We start from the raw sequence: 23,126 nt of genomic DNA, 5'->3' as shown, positions 1-23,126 counted from the left end.
GATATCTCCCTGAGGGAGAGGGGACTGAGAGACACCAGTCAGTGTGCAGATATCTCCCTGAGGGAGAGGGGACTGAGAGACACCAGTCAGTGTACAGATATCTCCCTGAGGGAGAGGGGACTGAGAGACACTGGTCAGTGTACAGATATCTCACTGAGAGAGAGGGGACTGAGAGACACCAGTCAGTGTACAGATATCTCCCTGAGGGAGAGAGACTGAGAGACACCAGTCAGTGTATAGATATCTCCCTGAGGGAGAGGGGACTGAGAGGCACCAGTCACTGTACAGATATCACCCTGAGGGAGAGGGGACTGAGAGACATCAGTCAGTGTACAGATATCTCCCTGAGGGAGAGGGGACTGAGAGACACCGGTCAGTGTACAGATATCTCCCTGAGGGAGAGGGGACTGAGAGACACCAGTCAGTGTATAGATATCTCCCTGAGGGAGAGGGACTGAGAGACACCAGTCAATGTACAGATATCTCCCTGAGGGAGAGGGACTGAGAGACACCGGTCAGTGTACAGATATCTCCCTGAGGGAGAGGGACTGAGAGACACCAGTCAGTGTACAGATATCTCCCTGAGGGAGAGGGACTGAGAGACACCGGTCAGTGTACAGATATCTCCCTGAGGGAGAGGGACTTATCTCAGGTTAATCCTCCTGCCCTGTGTATCTTTAGGTCGTGTTTGTTGTAACACTTGATGTCTCCAATGCCGAAACCTGGAACCATTCTCTTCGCATCAATGTGACAGCCCTCAGGTAAAAGTGGACCCTCTCTCACCTCCCATTGCTCCTCCTCCAGTCCTGTAGCCCCTCCCCCTCTCCCACAGCCCCGCCCCCTCTCTTGCAGCCCTCCCATCTATCGTGGCCCCCTCCCCCTCTCGTGTGACTCCACCCCTCTCCCGCGTCTCCTCCCCCCTTCGTGTAACTCCGCCTCTCTCCCGTGGCCCTTCCCCCTCTTGTGTGACTCCTCCTCTCCCTCGTGGCTCCTCCCCCTCCTGCGTGACTCCTCCCCTCTCCCCTGGCCCCTCCTCCTCTCTCTCTCCACCTCACCAATGGGAGCTCCCTTTCTTCCTCCAGCGAAAACGAAGCAGCGGACACCTTGTTCAACAATCAGGACAGTGACGTCATTCTCGTCCAGTACAGCGTCAACCTCCTGCTTAACGGGTGAGTAATATCACAGAGACACTCACCAGCCCTTCACACACAGTAACAGTGTGTGATACACTGTCCTTTCCCCCTCTGGGACCGGGTGTCACAGTGTGTGATACACTGTCCTTTCCCCCTCTGGGACTGGGTGTCACAGTGCGTTAGATACACTGTCCTTTCCCCCCTCTGGGACCGGGTGTCACAGTGTGTTAGATACACTGTCCTTTCCCCCTCTGGGACCGGGTGTCACAGTGTGTTAGATACACTGTCCTTTCCCCCTCTGGGACCGGGTGTCACAGTGTGTGATACACTGTCCTTACCCCCTCTGGGACCGGGTGTCACAGTGCGTTAGATACACTGTCCTTTCCCCCTCTGGGACTGGGTGTCACAGTGTGTGATACACTGTCCTTTCCCCCTCTGGGACCGGGTGTCACAGTGTGTGATACACTGTCCTTTCCCCCTCTGGGACCGGGTGTCACAGTGTGTGATACACTGTCCTTTCCCCCTCTGGGACCGGGTGTCACAGTGTGTGATACACTGTCCTTTCCCCCTCTGGGACCGGGTGTCACAGTGTGTGATACACTGTCCTTTCCCCCTCTGGGACCGGGTGTCACAGTGCGTGTGATACACTGTCCTTTCCCCCTCTGGGACCGGGTGTTACAGTGCATTAGACACACTGTCCTTTCCCCCTCTGGGACCGGGTGTCACAGTGCGTGTGATACACTGTCCTTTCCCCCTCTGGGACTGGGTGTCACAGTGCGTTAGATACACTGTCCTTTCCCCCTCTGGGACTGGGTGTCACAGTGCGTTAGATACACTGTCCTTTCCCCCTCTGGGACCGGGTGTCGCAGTGCATTAGATACACTGTCCTTTCCCCCTCTGGGACCGGGTGTCACAGTGCGTTAGATACACTGTCCTTGCCCTCTCTGGGACTGGGTGTCACAGTGCGTTAGATACACTGTCCTTTCCCCCTCTGGGACCGGGTGTCACAGTGTGTTAGATACACTGTCCTTTCCCCCTCTGGGACCGGGTGTCACAGTGTGTTAGATACACTGTCCTTTCCCCCTCTGGGACCGGGTGTCACAGTGTGTTAGATACACTGTCCTTTCCCCCTCTGGGACCGGGTGTCACAGTGCGTTAGATACACTGTCCTTTCCCCCTCTGGGACCGGGTGTCACAGTGTGTTAGATACACTGTCCTTTCCCCCTCTGGGACCGGGTGTCACAGTGTGTTAGATACACTGTCCTTTCCCCCTCTGGGACCGGGTGTCACAGTGCGTTAGATACACTGTCCTTTAAACCTCTGGGACTGGGTGTCACAGTGCGTTAGATACTCTGTCCTTTCCCCCTCTGGGACCGGGTGTCACCTTCCAGTGACCGGTTATGGTTTGTATCTCCCTGCAGCATAAACTCTTCAAATTACGTCAATTTCTCAGTGGGGTCGAAGGCTGTGAAGGAAGTGGTACATCGTTACACGGTAATGGAAGCTTGTTGAGCAATTTCTCTCTCTGTCTCTCTCTCTCTCCCTCTATCTCTCTCTCTCTCTCTCTCCCTCTGTCTGTCTCTCTCTCTCTCTCTCTCCCTCTGTCTCTCTCTCTCTCCCTCTGTCTCTCTCTGTCTCTCTCTCTCTCCCCCTCTGTCTCTCTCTCTCTCCCTCTGTCTCTCTCTCTCTCCCTCTATCTCTCTCTCTCTCTCTGTCTCCCTCTGTCTCTCTCTCTCTCTCTCCCTCTGTCTCTCTCTCTCCTCCTCTGTCTCTCTCTCTCTCCCTCTGTCTCTCTCTCTCTCCCTCTATCTCTCTCTCTCTCTCTCTCCCCCTCTGTCTCTCTCTCTCTCCCTCTGTCTCTCTCTCTCTCTCTCCCTCTGTCTCTCTCTCTCTCCCTCTGTCTCTCTCTCTCTCCCTCTGTCTCTCTCTCTCTCTCTCTCTCCCTCTGTCTCTCTCTCTCTCTCTCTGGTTCTCTCTCTGTCTTTATCTCTCTCTCGCTCTGTCTCTCTCTCGCTCTTTGCACAGACCCTGCTCCTGACCCGAGGTTGTGTCTTTCGCGACAGGTGGAGAATCTGGGCCGTCGGCCGTTGCCGGTTTCGGTCACATTCATCGTGCCCGAGCGTTTCGGGCTGCGCTTCCTTTGGGACGTCTCGCGAGTTATCACGGAAAAGGTGAGCGGGAAAATTCCCAGCCTGCTGCCGGTGTCTCGGTTGCCGGCACACAGATCAGGAAAGGCCCAGGCTTCATCCTCGGCCTGCGTTGGCCAATTTCTCACACGGTGCCGGCTCCAGCCCACACAGTGTAGGAAAGGCCCAGGCTTCGTTCTCAGCCTGCGTTGGCCAATCTCTCACACGGTGCCGGCTCCAGCCCACACAGATCAGGAAAGGCCCAGGCTTCATTCTCGGCCTGCGTTGGCCAATCTCTCACACGGTGCCGGCCCCAGCCCACACAGTGTAGGAAAGGCCCAGGCTTCATTCTCGGCCTGCGTTGGCCAATCTCTCACACTGTGCCGGCTCCAGCCCACACAGTGTAGGAAAGGCCCAGGCTTCATTCTCGGCCTGCGTTGGCCAATCTCTCACACTGTGCCGGCTCCAGCCCACACAAAACAGGGAAAGCCCAGGCTTCATTCTCGGCCTGCGTTGGCCAATCTCTCACACAGTGTCGGCTCCAACCCACACAGATCAGGAAAGGCCCAGGCTTCATTCTCGGCCTGCGTTGGCCAATCTCTCACACTGTGCCGGCTGCAGCCCACACAGATCAGGAAAGGCCCAGGCTTCATTCTCGGCCTGCGTTGGCCAATCTCTCACACAGTGTCGGCTCCAGCCCACACAGATCAGGAAAGGCCCAGGCTTCATTCTCGGTCTGCTTTGGCAAATCTCTCACACTGTGCAGGCTCCAGCCCGCACAGAACAGGACAAGCCCAGGCTCCATCTGCGGCCTCGGGCCAATTATCCGAGGGCTGGAGATGGGGCCTACAATCGGACGGAGCATCACTGGGCTCAGGAGGCAGGAACGTTACTCAGCCTATCTGCTCCTGATCACGGCCCCGTCACTCCCTGGGTTGGAGAGCAAGAGAAATCAGCCTGGGTTCCTGCTCCTGATCACTGTCCAGTGTCGCACTGTCGGATGGGCAGTTCTGAGGGAGTGCCACACTGTCGGAGGGGCGGTAGTGAGGGAGTGCCGCACTGTCGGAGGGGCAGTACTGAGGGAGCGCCGCACTGTCGGAGGGGCAGTACTGAGGGAGCGCCGCACTGTCGGAGGGGCAGTACTGAGGGAGCGCCGCACTGTCGGAGGGGCAGTACTGAGGGAGTGCCGCACTGTCGGAGGGGCAGTACTGAGGGAGCGCCGCACTGTCGGAGGGGCAGTACTGAGGGAGCGCCGCACTGTCGGAGGGGCAGTACTGAGGGAGTGCCGCACTGTCGGAGGGGCAGTACTGAGGAGCACCGCACTGTCGGAGGGGCAGTACTGAGGGAGCGCCGCACTGTCGGAGGGGCGGTACTGAGGGAGCGCCGCACTGTCGGAGGGGCAGTACTGAGGGAGCGCCGCACTGTCGGAGGGGCAGTACTGAGGGAGCGCCGCACTGTCGGAGGGGCTCCCTCAGTACCGCCCCTCCGACAGTGCAGGCAGAGTTATTGGCAGAACATGCCTGGGACAAAAATACTGCCGTCTTACACGTCTCACCTTTGCTCTCGATCCTCTGCTCCAGCCCCTTCGCCAGGCGTCGACCAATGGTATCCACTGTGACGTCCAGGGAAAGGTCAGAGGGCACACGGGGTTCGCCGGGGACATGGTCAACCGGACTGACAAGGTAACGGGCTGATAGTCGGTGGGTCAACACGGACTGGCTGGTGAGGGCTGGGGAGGGATTGCACTGTGGTTCACTGCCCGCATGACCAGAGGTGAAAGGTCAGGGGTCGCCTCTCCTGTGGTGGCACAGGGCGGGGCTGTGGAGACTGATGCGGGGGGGTTGTGGGGGGGGGGTTGGGGTTGGAATGGGGTGGGCGCAGAAGGGATTAATGAGGAGAGGACGGGCGAACGAGACTGTCAAAGTGGGACGGGTTCTCCTCTCCTGTCCAGCAGACACCTTGGAGGAAGGGTTGGGGAGAGTCGGGGATCGGGGAGAGTGTCCATGGGCTGTGGGAGGGGATTAAATGGGTGGGGAGAGTCAGGGATAGGGGGGGAGAGTGTCCATGGGCTGTGGGAGGGGATTAAATGGGTGGGGAGAGTCAGGGATAGGGGGGGAGTGTGTCTATGGGCTGTGGGAGGGGATTAAATGGGTGGGGAGAGTCAGGGATAGGGGGGGAGTGTGTCCATGGACTGTGGGAGGGGATTAAATGGGTGGGGAGAGTCAGGGATAGGGGGGGAGTGTGTCCATGGACTGTGGGAGGGGATTAAATGGGTGGGGAGAGTCAGGGATAGGGGGGGGAGTGTGTCCATGGGCTGTGGGAGGGGATTAAATGGGTGGGGAGAGTCAGGGATAGGGGGGGAGTGTGTCCATGGGCTGTGGGAGGGGATTAAATGGGTGGGGAGAGTCAGGGATAGGGGGGGAGTGTGTCCATGGGCTGTGGGAGGGGATTAAATGGGTGGGGAGAGTCAGGGATAGGGGGGGAGTGTGTCCATGGGCTGTGGGAGGGGATTAAATGGGTGGGGAGAGTCAGGGATAGGGGGGGAGTGTGTCCATGGGCTGTGGGAGGATTAATATCTGGAGGACCCGAGCACAATAGGGCAGAAGTTATGCTGCGGCTGTACAAAACCCTGGGGTCAGCCCCACACCTGGAGCATCATACCCAGGGGGGAGGAATTACAACATGCTGCGGTGCAGAGGGACCTGGGGGTCCTTGTGCATGAATCCCAAAAAGTTAGTTTGCAGGTGCAGCAGGTAATCAGGAAGGCGAATGGGATGTTGGCCTTCATTGCGAGAGGGATGGAGTACAAAAGCAGGGAGGTCCTGCTGCAACTGTACAGGGTATTGGTGAGGCCGCACCTGGAGTACTGCCTGCAGTTTTGGTCACCTTACTTAAGGAAGGATATACTAGCTTTGGAGGGGGTACAGAGACGATTCACGAGGCTGATTCCGGAGATGAGGGGGTTACCTTATGATGATAGATTGAGCAGACTGGGTCTTTACTCGTTGGAGTTCAGAAGGATGAGGGGTGATCTTATAGAAACATTTAAAATAATGAAAGGGATAGACAAGATAGAGGCAGAGAGGTTGTTCCCACTGGTCGGGGAGACTAGAACTAGGGGGCACAGCCTCAAAATACGGGGGAGCCCATTTAAAACCGAGTTGAGAAGGAATTTCTCCTCCCAGAGGGTTGTGAATCTGTGGAATTCTCTGCCCAAGGAAGCAGTTGAGACTAGCTCATTGAATGTATTCAAGTCACAGATAGATAGATTTTTAACCAATAAGGGAATTAAGGGTTATGGGGAGCGGGTGGGTAAGTGGAGCTGAGTCCACGGCCAGATCAGCCATGACCTTATTGAATGGCGGAGCAGGCTCGAGGGGCTGAATGGGCCTCCTCCTGTTCCTGTGTAACAGACTCAAGGGGCTCGATGGCCTTCTCCTGTTCCTAATGTAACAGGCTCGAGGGGCTGAATGGGCCTCCTCCTGTTCCTGTGTAACAGGCTCGAGGGGCTGAATGGGCCTCCTCCTGTTCCTAATGTAACAGGCTCGAGGGGCTGAATGGGCCTCCTCCTGTTCCTAATGTAACAGGCTCGAGGGGCTGAATGGGCCTCCTCCTGTTCCTAATGTAACAGGCTCGAGGGGCTGAATGGGCCTCCTCCTGTTCCTAATGTAACAGGCTCGAGGGGCTGAATGGGCCTCCTCCTGTTCCTAATGTAACAGGCTCGAGGGGCTGAATGGGCCTCCTCCTGTTCCTAATGTAACAGGCTCGAGGGGCTGAATGGGCCTCCTCCTGTTCCTAATGTAACAGGCTCGAGGGGCTGAATGGGCCTCCTCCTGTTCCTAATGTAACAGGCTCGAGGGGCTGAATGGGCCTCCTCCTGTTCCTAATGTAACAGGCTCGAGGGGCTGAATGGGCCTCCTCCTGTTTCTAATGTAACATGCTCGAGGGGCTGAATGGGCCTCCTCCTGTCCCTGTGTAACAGGCTCGAGGGGCTGAATGGGCCTCCTGTTCCTGTGTAACAGGCTCGAGGGGCTGAATGGGCCTCCTCCTGTTCCTAATGTAACAGGTTCGAGGGGCTGAATGGGCCTCCTCCTGTTCCTAATGTAACAGGCTCGAGGGACTGAATGGGCCTCCTCCTGTTCCTAATGTAACAGGCTCGAGGGGCTGAATGGGCCTCCTCCTGTTCCTAATGTAACAGGCTCGAGGGGCTGAATGGGCCTCCTCCTGTTCCTAATGTAACAGGCTCGAGGGGCTGAATGGGCCTCCTCCTGTTCCTAATGTAACAGGCTCGAGGGGCTGAATGGGCCTCCTCCTGTTCCTAATGTAACAGGCTCGAGGGGCTGAATGGGCCTCCTCCTGTTCCTAATGTAACAGGCTCGAGGGGCTGAATGGGCCTCCTCCTGTTTCTAATGTAACATGCTCGAGGGGCTGAATGGGCCTCCTCCTGTCCCTGTGTAACAGGCTCGAGGGGCTGAATGGGCCTCCTGTTCCTGTGTAACAGGCTCGAGGGGCTGAATGGGCCTCCTCCTGTTCCTAATGTAACAGGTTCGAGGGGCTGAATGGGCCTCCTCCTGTTCCTAATGTAACAGGCTCGAGGGACTGAATGGGCCTCCTCCTGTTCCTAATGTAACAGGCTCGAGGGGCTGAATGGGCCTCCTCCTGTTCCTAATGTAACAGGCTCGAGGGGCTGAATGGGCCTCCTCCTGTTCCCAATGTAACAGGCTCGAGGGGCTGAATGGGCCTCCTCCTGTTCCTAATTCTTATGTCCTTATGTTCAGCCTGCGGAAGGATACATCGGAGGGGGTGCAGCGTACGTTAACCAGCAGGTGTACCCGGACTCCAAGGGTTAAGTTGCAAGGAGAGATTGCACAAACTCGGGTTGTTGTCCCTGCAATGGAGACGGTTAAGGCGGGGGGGAATCTGATTGACGTTTGCAGGATATTAAGAGGGTCAAGAGCGGGTAGTTCGAGAGAGACTATTGCCGCGGGTTGGGGAGTCTTGGACGAGGTGCGGGGGAGGGGGAACACAGCCTGAAAATTAGAGCCAGCCCTTTCAGGAGTGAAATTCGGAAACATTTCGACACACACAAGGGCGGTAGAAAGTTGGGACTCTCTTCCGCAAACGGCGGTTGGAGCTGTGAGATCAATTGTTCACCCTGAGATCGCGAGATTTTTGTTAACCAAAGGGTTTTGAGAAATGACGGGGCCAATGGAGCAGGTGGAATTAGGTGGCGGTCTCGTTGAGTGTTGGGGCTGAGCTGGAGGGGCCAAATGGCCCCCTCCCCCCCAGTCCTTACGTTCCTGCGGGTAGAGTCAGGGTGGGGGGAGATCGGACTGAGGATAACGGAGGTCCCGTGGGGCGGGGGAGGTGGGGGGGGGGGCTGGGAAACGACTCCTGGGATCTTGCTGTGCGCCCGTCTCGCCAAACTGACGCCCTTTTCCGATGCCCCGCCACCCTCCCGCAGGACTGCAAGGCCGAGATCTGCCAGGTGATGCGTTGCTGGATCGAGCTGCTGGAGCAGAAAGCGCCGGTGACCTTTGCCCTGCGGGGTAACCTCTCCTTGACCAACATCTCCCAGGTAAACGCGGCGAGGGGAGGGGGTTGGGGGTGCTGGGCGATGGCGGGGAGCGGGGAGCGCGGGGAGGTGTCGGGACATCCTGCAGAGTCATACGTGGGATAATTTGGGAAGTTATAATTTAAATGGAGAGAAAATGCTGAGGTACAGAGGGACCTGGGGGTTACTTGTACATGAAACACAAAAGGTTAGTATGCAGGTAAAGCAAGTGATCAGGAAGGCCAAGGGAATGTTGGCCTTTATTGCAAAGGGGCATAGAGTATAAAAGCATAGAAGTCCTGCTACAACTGTACAGGGTATTGGTGAGGCCACACCTGGAGTACTGCGTGCAGTTTTGGTCTCCGTATTTAAGGAGGGATACACTTGCTTTGGAGGCAGTTCAGAGAAGGTTCACTCGGTTAATTCCGGAGATGAGGGGTTTGTCTTATGAGGAAAGGTTGAGGAGGTTGGGCCTCTACTCATTGGAGTTCAGAAGAATGAGAGGTGATCTTATTGAAACTTATAAGATTCTGAGGGGGCTCGACAAGGTGGATGCAGAGAGGATGTTTCCCTCGCGGGGGAGACTAGAACTAGGGGGTCACGATCTTAGAATAAGGGGCCACCCATTTACGAAGGAGATGAGGAATTTCTTCTCTCAGAGGGTTGTAAATCTGTGGAATTCTCTGCCCCAGAGAGCTGTGGGGGCTGGGACATTGAATATATTTAAGGTGGAGATAGACAGATATTTGAGCGATAAGGGAGTGAAGGGTTATGGGGAGCGGGCGGGGAAGTGGAGCTGAGTCCATGATCGGATCAGCCATGGTCGTATTAAATGGCGGAGCAGACTCGAGGGGCCGAATGGCCGACTCCTGCTCCTATTTCTTATGTTATGTAATCCAATGTTGGCCATTTGACCCCTGGTTCTTTTGGCAATTGTCTTAAATCTGTGCCCTCTTCCGCCAATGGGAACAGTTTCTCGCGGTCTACTCTGCCCAGACCCCTCATGATTTTGAACACCTCCATCAAATCACCTCTCAACCTTCTCTGCCCTAAGGAGAACAAGCCTAGCCTCTCCAATCTCTCCCCGTGTAACTGAGGTTAGCCTGACATCGGTGGTGGGGAAAATGTATTCATCAATTATTAAAGATGTAATAGCAGCACATTTGGAAAGCAGTGACAGGATCGGTCCAAGTCAGCATGGTCCCGTTCTCGGTCCCCAATCTCCCGGTCTGGTTCCATTCTCGATCCCCAATCTCCCGGTCTGGTTCCATTCTCGGTCCCCAATCTCCCGGTCTGGTTCCATTCTCGGTCCCCAATCTCCCGGTCCAGTCCCGTTCTCATTCCCCAATCTCCCGGTCCACTCCCGTTCTCATTCCCCAATCTCCCGGTCCGCTCCCATTCTCGGTCCCCAATCTCCCGGTCCAGTCCCGTTCTCATTCCCCAATCTCCCGGTCCACTCCCGTTCTCATTCCCCAATCTCCCGGTCCGCTCCCGTTCTCATTCCCCAATCTCCCGGTCCAGTCCTGTTCTCGGTCCCCAATCTCCCGGTCCGGTCCCGTTCTCATTCCCCAATCTCCCGGTCCGCTCCCGTTCTCATTCCCCAATCTCCCGGTCCAGTCCCGTTCTCATTCCCCAATCTCCCGGTCCACTCCCGTTCTCATTCCCCAATCTCCCGGTCCAGTCCCGTTCTCATTCCCCAATCTCCCGGTCCGGTCCCGTTCTCGGTCCCCAATCTCCCGGTCCACTCCCGTTCTCATTCCGCAATCTCCCGGTCCGCTCCCGTTCTCATTCCGCAATCTCCCGGTCCGCTCCCGTTCTCATTCCGCAATCTCCCGGTCCGCTCCCGTTCTCATTCCCCAATCTCCCGGTTTGGTCCCGTTCTCATTCCCCAATCTCTCGGTCCACTCCCGTTCTCATTCCCCAATCTCCCGGTCCGCTCCCGTTTTCATTGCCCAATCTCCCGGTCCACTCCCATTCTCGGTCCCCAATCTCCCGGTCCACTCCCGTTCTCATTCCGCAATCTCCCGGTCCGCTCCCGTTCTCATTCCCCAATCTCCCGGTCTGGTCCCGTTCTCATTCCCCAATCTCCCGGTCCACTCCCGTTCTCATTCCCCAATCTCCCGGTCCGCTCCCGTTCTCATTCCCCAATCACCCGGTCCGCTCCCGTTCTCATTCCCCAATCTCCCGGTCCGGTCCCGTTCTCATTCTCCAATCTCCCGGTCCACTCCCGTTCTCATTCCCCAATCTCCCAGTCCACTCCCGTTCTCGGTCCCCAATCTCCCGGTCCGCTCCCATTTTCATTGCCCAATCTCCCGGTCCACTCCCGTTCTCGGTCCCCAATCTCCCGGTCCGCTCCCGTTCTCATTCCCCAATCTCCCGGTCCGCTCCCGTTATCATTACCCAATCTCCCGGTCCACTCCCGTTCTCATTCCCCAATCTCCCAGTCCACTCCCGTTCTCGGTCCCCAATCTCCCGGTCCGCTCCCATTTTCATTCCCCAATCTCCCGGTCCAGTCCCGTTCTCAGTCCCCAATCTCCCGGTCCACTCCCGTTCTCGGTCCCCAATCTCCCGGTCCACTCCCGTTCTCATTCCCCAATCTCCCGGTCCACTCCCGTTCTCATTCCCCAATCTCCCGGTCCAGTCCCATTCTCGGTCCCCAATCTCCCGGTCCGCTCCCGTTCTCGGTCCCCAATCTCCCGGTCCGGTCCCGTTCTCATTCCCCAATCTCCCGGTCCACTCCCCTTCTCGGTCCCCAATCTCCCGGTCCGGTCCCATTCTCGGTCCCCAATCTCCCGGTCCAGTCCCATTCTCGGTCCCCAATCTCCCGGTCCAGTCCCATTCTCGGTCCCCAATCTCCCGGTCCGGTCCCATTCTCGGTCCCCAATCTCCCGGTCCGGTCCCATTCTCGGTCCCCAATCTCCCGGTCCAGTCCCGTTCTCATTCCCCAATCTCCCGGTCCGCTCCCGTTCTCATTCCCCAATCTCCCGGTCCACTCCCGTTCTCATTCCCCAATCTCCCGGTCCACTCCCGTTCTCCTTCCCCAATCTCCTGGTCCGCTCCCGTTCTCGGTCCCCAATCTCCCGATCCAGTCCCGTTCTCATTCCCCAATCTCCCGGTCCGGTCCCATTCTCGGTCCCCAATCTCCCGGTCCCGTCCCATTCTCGGTCCCCAATCTCACGGTCCAGTCCCGTTCTCGGTCCCCAATCTCCCGATCCAGTCCCGTTCTCATTCCCCAATCTCCCGGTCCGGTCCCGTTCTCATTCCCCAATCTCCCGGTCTGCTCCCGTTCTCATTCCCCAATCTCCCGGTCCAGTCCCATTCTCGGTCCCCAATCTCCCGGTCCGGTCCCATTCTCGGTCCCCAATCTCCCGGTCCGGTCCCATTCTCGGTCCCCAATCTCCCGGTCCAGTCCCATTCTCGGTCCCCAATCTCCCGGTCCGGTCCCATTCTCGGTCCCCAATCTCCCGGTCCGGTCCCGTTCTCATTCCCCAATCTCCCGGTCCGCTCTCGTTCTCATTCCCCAATCTCCCGGTCCGCTCCCGTTCTCATTCCCCAATCTCCCGGTCCGCTCACGTTCTCATTCCCCAATCTCCCGGTACGCTCCCGTTCTCATTCCCCAATCTCCCGGTCCGCTCCCGTTCTTATTCCCCAATCTCCCGGTCCAGTCCCATTCTCGGTCCCCAATCTCCCGGTCCGGTCCCATTCTCGGTCCCCAATCTCCCGGTCCAGTCCCATTCTCGGTCCCCAATCTCCCGGTCCGGTCCCATTCTCGGTCCCCAATCTCCCGGTCCGGTCCCATTCTCGGTCCCCAATCTCCCGGTCCAGTCCCATTCTCGGTCCCCAGTCCTATTCTGCAATTCCAGTCTCTCTCTCTCTCTCTATCTGTCTTTCTCTCTGTCTGCACCGATTCCCTTACTGCACCGATTCCCTCACTACACCGATTCCCTTGCTGCACCGATTCCCTCACTGCACCGATTCCCTTACTGCACCGATTCCCTCACTACACCGATTCCCATACTGCACCGATTACCTTACTGCTCCGATTCCCTTAATGCACCGATTCCCTTCCTGCACCGATTCCCTCACTGCACCGATTCCCTTACTGCACCGATTCCCTCACTACACCGATTCCCATACTGCACCGATTACCTTACTGCTCCGATTCCCTTAATGCACCGATTCCCTTAATGCACCGATTCCCTTACTGCACCGATTCCCATACTGCACCGATTACCTTACTGCTCCGATTCCCTTAATGCACCGATTCCCTCACTGCACCGATTCCCTTACTGCACCGATTCCCGTACTGCACCGATTCCCTTACTGCACCGATTCCCATACTGCACCGATTCCCTTACTGCTCCGATTCCCTTAATGCACCGATTCCCTTACTGCTCCGATTCCCTCACTACACCGATTCCCTTACTGCTCCGATTCCCTTAATGCACCGATTCCCTTACTGCTCCGATTCCCTCACTGCACCGATTCCCTCACTGCACCGATTCCACCGATTCCCTCACTGCACCGATTCCCTGACTGCACCGATTCCCTGACTGCACCGATTCCCTCACTGCACCGATTCCCTGACTGCACCGATTCACTGATTGCACCGATTCCCTCACTGCACCGATTCCCTCACTGCACCGATTCCCTTACTGCACCGATTCCCTTACTGCACCGATTCCCTCACTGCACCGATTCCCTCACTGCACCGATTCCCTCACTGCACCGATTCCCTCACTGCACCGATTCCCTCACTGCACCGATTCCCTTACTGCACCGATTCCCTTACTGCACCGATTCCCTTACTGCACCGATTCCCTTACTGCTCCGATTCCCTGACTGCACCGATTCCCTCACTGCACCGATTCCCTCACTGCACCGATTCCCTCACTACACCGATTCCCTCACTGCACCGATTCCCTCACTGCACCGATTCCCTTACTGCTCCGATTCCCTCACTGCACCGATTCCCTGACTGCACCGATTCCCTTACTGCACCGATTCCCTTACTGCACCGATTCCCTGACTGCACCGATTCCCTGACTGCACCGATTCCCTTACTGCACCGATTCCCTTACTGCTCCGAATCCCTTACTGCACCGATTCCACCGATTCCCTGACTGCACCGATTCCCTTACTGCACCGATTCCCTTACTGCACCGATTCCCTTACTACACCGATTCCCTTACTACTCCGATTCCCTCACTGCACCGATTACCTTACTGCACCGATTCCCTTACACCGATTCCCTTACTGCACCGATTCCCTTACTGCACCGATTCCCTTACTGCACCGATTCCCTCACTGCACCGATTCCCTTACCGATTCCCTTACTGCACCGATTCCCTCACTGCACCGATTCCCTGACTGCACCGATTCCCTTACTGCACCGATTCCCTTACTGCACCGATTCCCTTACTGCACCGATTCCCTGACTGCACCGATTCCCTCACTGCACCGATTCCCTTACTGCACCGATTCCCTTACTGCACCGATTCCCTTACTGCACCGATTCCCTCACTGCACCGATTCCCTGACTGCACCGATTCCCTCACTGCAACGATTCCCTCACTGCACCGATTCCCTGACTGCACCGATTCCCTTACTGCACCGATTCCCTTACTGCACCGATTCCCTTACTGCACCGATTCCCTCACTGCACCGATTCCCCACCGATTCCCTTACTGCACCGATTCCCTGACTGCACCGATTCCCTCACTGCACCGATTCCCTCACTGCACCGATTCCCTGACTGCACCGATTCCCTCAATGCACCGATTCCCTTACTGCACCGATTCCCTCACTGCACCGATTCCCTCACTGCACCGATTCCCTGACTGCACCGATTCCCTCACTGCACCGATTCCCTTACTGCACCGATTCCCTCACTGCACCGATTCCCTTACTGCACCGATTCCCTGACTGCACCGATTCCCTTACTGCACCGATTCCCTTACTGCACCGATTCCCTTACTGCACCGATTCCCTGACTGCACCGATTCCCTGACTGCACCGATTCCCTTACTGCACCGATTCCCTGACTGCACCGATTCCCTTACTGCACTGATTCCCTGACTGCACCGATTCCCTCACTGCACCGATTCCCTCACTGCACCGATTCCCTTACTGCACCGATTCCCTCACTGCACCGATTCCCTCACTGCACCGATTCCCTCAATGCACCGATTCCCTTACTGCACCGATTCCCTGACTGCAACGATTCCCTCACTGCACCGATTCCCTCACTGCACCGATTCCCTCACTGCACCGATTCCCTTACTGCTCCGATTCCCTCACTGCACCGATTCCCTGACTGCACCGATTCCCTTACTGCACCGATTCCCTTACTGCACCGATTCCCTGACTGCACCGATTCCCTGACTGCACCGATTCCCTTACTGCACCGATTCCCTTACTGCTCCGAATCCCTTACTGCACCGATTCCACCGATTCCCTGACTGCACCGATTCCCTTACTGCACCGATTCCCTTACTGCACCGATTCCCTTACTACACCGATTCCCTTACTACTCCGATTCCCTCACTGCACCGATTACCTTACTGCACCGATTCCCTTACACCGATTCCCTTACTGCACCGATTCCCTTACTGCACCGATTCCCTTACTGCACCGATTCCCTCACTGCACCGATTCCCTTACCGATTCCCTGACTGCAACGATTCCCTCACTGCACCGATTCCCTCACTGCACCGATTCCCTCACTGCACCGATTCCCTTACTGCTCCGATTCCCTCACTGCACCGATTCCCTGACTGCACCGATTCCCTTACTGCACCGATTCCCTTACTGCACCGATTCCCTGACTGCACCGATTCCCTGACTGCACCGATTCCCTTACTGCACCGATTCCCTTACTGCTCCGAATCCCTTACTGCACCGATTCCACCGATTCCCTGACTGCACCGATTCCCTTACTGCACCGATTCCCTTACTGCACCGATTCCCTTACTACACCGATTCCCTTACTACTCCGATTCCCTCACTGCACCGATTACCTTACTGCACCGATTCCCTTACACCGATTCCCTTACTGCACCGATTCCCTTACTGCACCGATTCCCTTACTGCACCGATTCCCTCACTGCACCGATTCCCTTACCGATTCCCTTACTGCACCGATTCCCTCACTGCACCGATTCCCTGACTGCACCGATTCCCTTACTGCACCGATTCCCTTACTGCACCGATTCCCTTACTGCACCGATTCCCTGACTGCACCGATTCCCTCACTGCACCGATTCCCTTACTGCACCGATTCCCTTACTGCACCGATTCCCTTACTGCACCGATTCCCTCACTGCACCGATTCCCTGACTGCACCGATTCCCTCACTGCAACGATTCCCTCACTGCACCGATTCCCTGACTGCACCGATTCCCTTACTGCACCGATTCCCTTACTGCACCGATTCCCTTACTGCACCGATTCCCTCACTGCACCGATTCCCCACCGATTCCCTTACTGCACCGATTCCCTGACTGCACCGATTCCCTCACTGCACCGATTCCCTCACTGCACCGATTCCCTGACTGCACCGATTCCCTCAATGCACCGATTCCCTGACTGCACCGATTCCCTTACTGCACCGATTCCCTTACTGCACCGATTCCCTTACTGCACCGATTCCCTGACTGCACCGATTCCCTTACTGCACCGATTCCCTGACTGCACCGATTCCCTGACTGCACCGATTCCCTTACTGCACCGATTCCCTTACTGCACCGATTCCCTCACTGCACCGATTCCCTTACTGCACCGATTCCCTCACTGCACCGATTCCCTTACTGCACCGATTCCCTGACTGCACCGATTCCCTTACTGCACCGATTCCCTTACTGCACCGATTCCCTTACTGCACCGATTCCCTGACTGCACCGATTCCCTGACTGCACCGATTCCCTTACTGCACCGATTCCCTGACTGCACCGATTCCCTTACTGCACTGATTCCCTGACTGCACCGATTCCCTCACTGCACCGATTCCCTCACTGCACCGATTCCCTTACTGCACCGATTCCCTCACTGCACCGATTCCCTCACTGCACCGATTCCCTCAATGCACCGATTCCCTTACTGCACCGATTCCCTGACTGCAACGATTCCCTCACTGCACCGATTCCCTTACTGCACCGATTCCCTCACTGCACCGATTCCCTCACTGCACCGATTCCCTCACTGCACCGATTCCCTTACTGCACCGATTCCCTGACTGCAACGATTCCCTCACTGCACCGATTCCCTCACAGCACCGATTCCCTCACTGCACCGATTCCCTTACTGCACCGATTCCCTGACTGCACCGATTCCCTTACTGCACCGATTCCCTTACTGCACCGATTCCCTCACTGCACCGATTCCCTTACTGCACCGATTCCCTTACTGCACCGATTCCCTGACTGCACCGATTCCCTGACTGCACCGATTCCCTTACTGCACCGATTCCCTTACTGCACCGATTCCCTGACTGCACCGATTCCCTGACTGCACCGATTCCCTTACTGCACCGATTCCCTTACTACACCGATTCCCTTACTGCTCCGATTCCCTTACTACACCGATTCCCTTACTGCACCGATTCCCTCACTGCACCGATTCCCTTACTGCTCCGATTCCCTTCCTGCACCGATTCCCTCACTGCACCGATTCCCTTACACCGATTCCGTTACTGCACCGATTCCCTTACTGCACCGATTCCCTTACTGCTCCGATTCCCTCACTGCACCGAATTCCCTGACTGCACCGATTCCCTTACTGCACCGATTGCCTCACTGCACCGATTCCCTTACTGCTCCGATTCCCTTACTGCACCGATTCCCTCACTGCACCGATTCCCTTACTGCTCCGATTCCCTTACTGCACCGATTCCCTCACTGCACCGATTCCCTCACTGCACCGATTCCCTCACTGCACCGATTCCCTTACTGCACCGATTCCCTTACTGCTCCGATTCCCTTACTGCACCGATTCCCTTACTGCACCGATTCCCTCACTGCACCGATTCCCTCACTGCACCGATTCCCTCACTGCACCGATTCCCTCACTGCACCGATTCCCTCACTGCACCGATTCCCTTACTGCTCCGATTCCCTTACTGCACCGATTCCCTTGCTGCTCCGATTCCCTTACTGCACCGATTCCCTCACTGCACCGATTCCCTCACTGCACCGATTCCCTTACTGCTCCGATTCCCTCACTGCACCGATTCCCTCACTGCACCGATTCCCTCACTGCACCGATTCCCTGACTGCACCGATTCCCTTACTGCTCCGATTCCCTTACTGCACCGATTCCCTTACTGCACCGATTCCCTGACTGCACCGATTCCCTTACTGCACCGATTCCCTGACTGCACCGATTCCCTTACTGCACCGATTCCCTCACTGCACCGATTCCCTGACTGCACCGATTCCCTGACTGCACCGATTCCCTGACTGCACCGATTCCCTTACTGCTCCGATTCCCTTACTGCACCGATTCCCTTACTGCACCGATTCCCTCACTGCTCCGATTCCCTGACTGCACCGATTCCCTTACTGCACCAATTCCCTTACTGCACCGATTCCCTTACTGCACCGATTCCCTGACTGCACCGATTCCCTTACTGCACCGATTCCCTGACTGCACCGATTCCCTTACTGCACCGATTCCCTCACTGCACCGATTCCCTGATTGCACCGATTCCCTGACTGCACCGATTCCCTGACTGCACCGATTCCCTTACTGCTCCGATTCCCTTACTGCACCGATTCCCTTACTGCACCGATTCCCTGACTGCACCGATTCCCTGACTGCACCGATTCCCTGACTGCACCGATTCCCTCACTGCACCGATTCCCTGACTGCACCGATTCCCTGACTGCACCGATTCCCTGACTGCACCGATTCCCTTACTGCTCCAATTCCCTTACTGCACCGATTCCCTTACTGCACCGATTCCCTCACTGCACCGATTCCACCGATTCCCTGACTGCACCGATTCCCTTACTGCACCGATTCCCTTACTGCTCCGATTCCCTCACTGCACCGATTCCCTTACTGCTCCGATTCCCTGACTGCACCGATTCCCTTACTGCACCGATTCCCTTACTGCACCGATTCCCTCACTGCACCGATTCCCTCACTGCACCGATTCCCTCACTGCACCGATTCCCTCACTGCACCGATTCCCTTACTACTCCGATTCCCTTACTACTCCGATTCCCTCACTGCACCGATTACCTTACTGCACCGATTCCCTTACACCGATTCCCTTACTGCACCGATTCCCTTACTGCACCGATTCCCTTACTGCACCGATTCCCTCACTGCACCGATTCCCTTACCGATTCCCTTACTGCACCGATTCCCTCACTGCACCGATTCCCTGACTGCACCGATTCCCTCACTGCACCGATTCCCTTACTGCTCCGATTCCCTTACTGCTCCGATTCCTTTACTGCACCGATTCCCTCACTGCACCGATTCCCTTACTGCTCCGATTCCCTTACTGCACCGATTCCCTCACTGCACCGATTCCCTCACTGCACCGATTCCCTTACTGCTCCGATTCCCTGACTGCACCGATTCCCTTACTGCTCCGATTCCCTTACTGCACCGATTCCCTTACTGCACCGATTCCCTGACTGCACCGATTCCCTTACTGCACCGATTCCCTGACTGCACCGATTCCCTTACTGCACCGATTCCCTTACTGCTCCGATTCCCTCACTGCACCGATTCCCTCACTGCACCGATTCCCTGACTGCACCGATTCCCTGACTGCACCGATTCCCTTACTGCTCCGATTCCCTTACTGCACCGATTCCCTTACTGCACCGATTCCCTGACTGCACCGATTCCCTTACTGCACCGATTCCCTCACTGCACCGATTCCCTTACTGCTCTGAATCCCTTACTGCACCGATTCCACCGATTCCCTGACTGCACCGATTCCCTTACTGCCACGATTCCCTTACTGCTCCGATTCCCTCACTGCACCGATTCCCTTACTGCTCCGATTCCCTGACTGCACCGATTCCCTTACTGCACCGATTCCCTTACTGCACCGATTCCCTCACTGCACCGATTCCCTTACTGCACCGATTCCCTTACTACACCGATTCCCTTACTACTCCGATTCCCTCACTGCACCGATTACCTTACTGCACCGATTCCCTTACACCGATTCCCTTACTGCACCGATTCCCTTACTGCACCGATTCCCTTACTGCACCGATTCCCTCACTGCACCGATTCCCTTACCGATTCCCTTACTGCACCGATTCCCTCACTGCACCGATTCCCTGACTGCACCGATTCCCTCACTGCTCCGATTCCCTTACTGCTCCGATTCCTTTACTGCACCGATTCCCTCACTGCACCGATTCCCTGACTGCACCGATTCCCTCACTGCACCGATTCCCTTACTGCACCGATTCCCTTACTGCACCGATTCCCTGACTGTACCGATTCCCTTACTGCACCGATTCCCTCACTGCACCGATTCCCTTACCGATTCCCTTACTGCACCGATTCCCTCACTGCACCGATTCCCTGACTGCACCGATTCCCTCACTGCAACTATTCCCTCACTGCACCGATTCCCTCACTGCACCGATTCCCTTACTGCACCGATTCCCTGACTGCACCGATTCCCTGACTGCACCGATTCCCTTACTGCACCGATTCCCTCACTGCACCGATTCCCTTACTGCACCGATTCCCTTACTGCACCGATTCCCTTACTGCACCGATTCCCTTACTGCACCGATTCCCTCACTGCACCGATTCCCCACCGATTCCCTTACTGCACCGATTCCCTGACTGCACCGATTCCCTCACTGCACCGATTCCCTCACTGCACCGATTCCCTGACTGCACCGATTCCCTCAATGCACCGATTCCCTTACTGCACCGATTCCCTGACTGCACCGATTCCCTCACTGCACCGATTCACTTACTGCACCGATTCCCTGACTGCACCGATTCCCTTACTGCACCGATTCCCTGACTGCACCGATTCCCTTACTGCACCGATTCCCTTACTGCACCGATTCCCTTACTGCACCGATTCCCTGACTGCACCGATTCCCTGACTGCACCGATTCCCTTACTGCACCGATTCCCACCGATTCCCTTACTGCACCGATTCCCTTACTGCACCGATTCCCTTACTGCACCGATTCCCTTACTGCACCGATTCCCTGACTGCACCGATTCCCTGACTGCACCGATTCCCTTACTGCACCGATTCCCACCGATTCCCTTACTGCACCGATTCCCTGACTGCACCGATTCCCTCACTGCACCGATTCCCTCACTGCTCCGATTCCCTTACTGCACCGATTCCCTCACTGCACCGATTCCCTTACTGCACCGATTCCCTTACTGCACCGATTCCCTCACTGCACCGATTCCCTCACTGCACCGATTTCCTTACTGCACCGATTCCCTCACTGCACCGATTCCCTCACTGCACCGATTCCCTGACTGCACCGATTCCCTTACTGCACCGATTCCCTTACTGCACCGATTCCCTCACTGCACCGATTCCCTTACTGCACCGATTCCCTTACTGCACCGATTCCCTGACTGCACCGATTCCCTGACTGCACCGATTCCCTTACTGCACCGATTCCCTTACTGCACCGATTCCCTGACTGCACCGATTCCCTGACTGCACCGATTCCCTTACTGCACCGATTCCCTTACTACACCGATTCCCTTACTGCTCCGATTCCCTTACTACACCGATTCCCTTACTGCACCGATTCCCTCACTGCACCGATTCCCTTACTGCTCCGATTCCCTTCCTGCACCGATTCCCTCACTGCACCGATTCCCTTACACCGATTCCGTTACTGCACCGATTCCCTTACTGCACCGATTCCCTTACTGCTCCGATTCCCTCACTGCACCGAATTCCCTGACTGCACCGATTCCCTTACTGCACCGATTGCCTCACTGCACCGATTCCCTTACTGCTCCGATTCCCTTACTGCACCGATTCCCTCACTGCACCGATTCCCTTACTGCTCCGATTCCCTTACTGCACCGATTCCCTCACTGCACCGATTCCCTCACTGCACCGATTCCCTCACTGCACCGATTCCCTTACTGCACCGATTCCCTTACTGCTCCGATTCCCTTACTGCACCGATTCCCTTACTGCACCGATTCCCTCACTGCACCGATTCCCTCACTGCACCGATTCCCTCACTGCACCGATTCCCTCACTGCACCGATTCCCTCACTGCACCGATTCCCTTACTGCTCCGATTCCCTTACTGCACCGATTCCCTTGCTGCTCCGATTCCCTTACTGCACCGATTCCCTCACTGCACCGATTCCCTCACTGCACCGATTCCCTTACTGCTCCGATTCCCTCACTGCACCGATTCCCTCACTGCACCGATTCCCTCACTGCACCGATTCCCTGACTGCACCGATTCCCTTACTGCTCCGATTCCCTTACTGCACCGATTCCCTTACTGCACCGATTCCCTGACTGCACCGATTCCCTTACTGCACCGATTCCCTGACTGCACCGATTCCCTTACTGCACCGATTCCCTCACTGCACCGATTCCCTGACTGCACCGATTCCCTGACTGCACCGATTCCCTGACTGCACCGATTCCCTTACTGCTCCGATTCCCTTACTGCACCGATTCCCTTACTGCACCGATTCCCTCACTGCTCCGATTCCCTGACTGCACCGATTCCCTTACTGCACCAATTCCCTTACTGCACCGATTCCCTTACTGCACCGATTCCCTGACTGCACCGATTCCCTTACTGCACCGATTCCCTGACTGCACCGATTCCCTTACTGCACCGATTCCCTCACTGCACCGATTCCCTGATTGCACCGATTCCCTGACTGCACCGATTCCCTGACTGCACCGATTCCCTTACTGCTCCGATTCCCTTACTGCACCGATTCCCTTACTGCACCGATTCCCTGACTGCACCGATTCCCTGACTGCACCGATTCCCTGACTGCACCGATTCCCTCACTGCACCGATTCCCTGACTGCACCGATTCCCTGACTGCACCGATTCCCTGACTGCACCGATTCCCTTACTGCTCCAATTCCCTTACTGCACCGATTCCCTTACTGCACCGATTCCCTCACTGCACCGATTCCACCGATTCCCTGACTGCACCGATTCCCTTACTGCACCGATTCCCTTACTGCTCCGATTCCCTCACTGCACCGATTCCCTTACTGCTCCGATTCCCTGACTGCACCGATTCCCTTACTGCACCGATTCCCTTACTGCACCGATTCCCTCACTGCACCGATTC

At 56.4% G+C, this 23,126-nt stretch overlaps 1 protein-coding gene across 1 annotated transcript in view; it reads left to right on the top strand.

Annotated features, from left to right (window-relative positions):
• Positions 1–681: 681 nt before the first annotated feature.
• LOC139241317 (integrin alpha-M-like) overlaps positions 682–23,126 on the top strand; it is a gene marked incomplete at its 5' end in the record, with an annotated part of 101,574 nt that continues 79,129 nt past the window's right edge. The window contains 6 exons of the mRNA XM_070869946.1: positions 682–761; positions 1,083–1,169; positions 2,555–2,627; positions 3,197–3,304; positions 4,840–4,941; positions 8,724–8,837. Of these exons, the coding sequence (XP_070726047.1) occupies positions 682–761; positions 1,083–1,169; positions 2,555–2,627; positions 3,197–3,304; positions 4,840–4,941; positions 8,724–8,837 (564 nt within the window). The remainder of the gene's footprint in view (positions 762–1,082; positions 1,170–2,554; positions 2,628–3,196; positions 3,305–4,839; positions 4,942–8,723; positions 8,838–23,126) is intronic.

This window comes from Pristiophorus japonicus, unplaced genomic scaffold (assembly GCF_044704955.1).
Source record: "Pristiophorus japonicus isolate sPriJap1 unplaced genomic scaffold, sPriJap1.hap1 HAP1_SCAFFOLD_1038, whole genome shotgun sequence".
Classification (NCBI taxonomy): Eukaryota; Metazoa; Chordata; class Chondrichthyes; family Pristiophoridae; genus Pristiophorus; species Pristiophorus japonicus.
The sequence above is the reverse complement of the archived record's forward strand: the minus strand, read 5'-3'. Positions and strand labels throughout refer to the sequence as shown.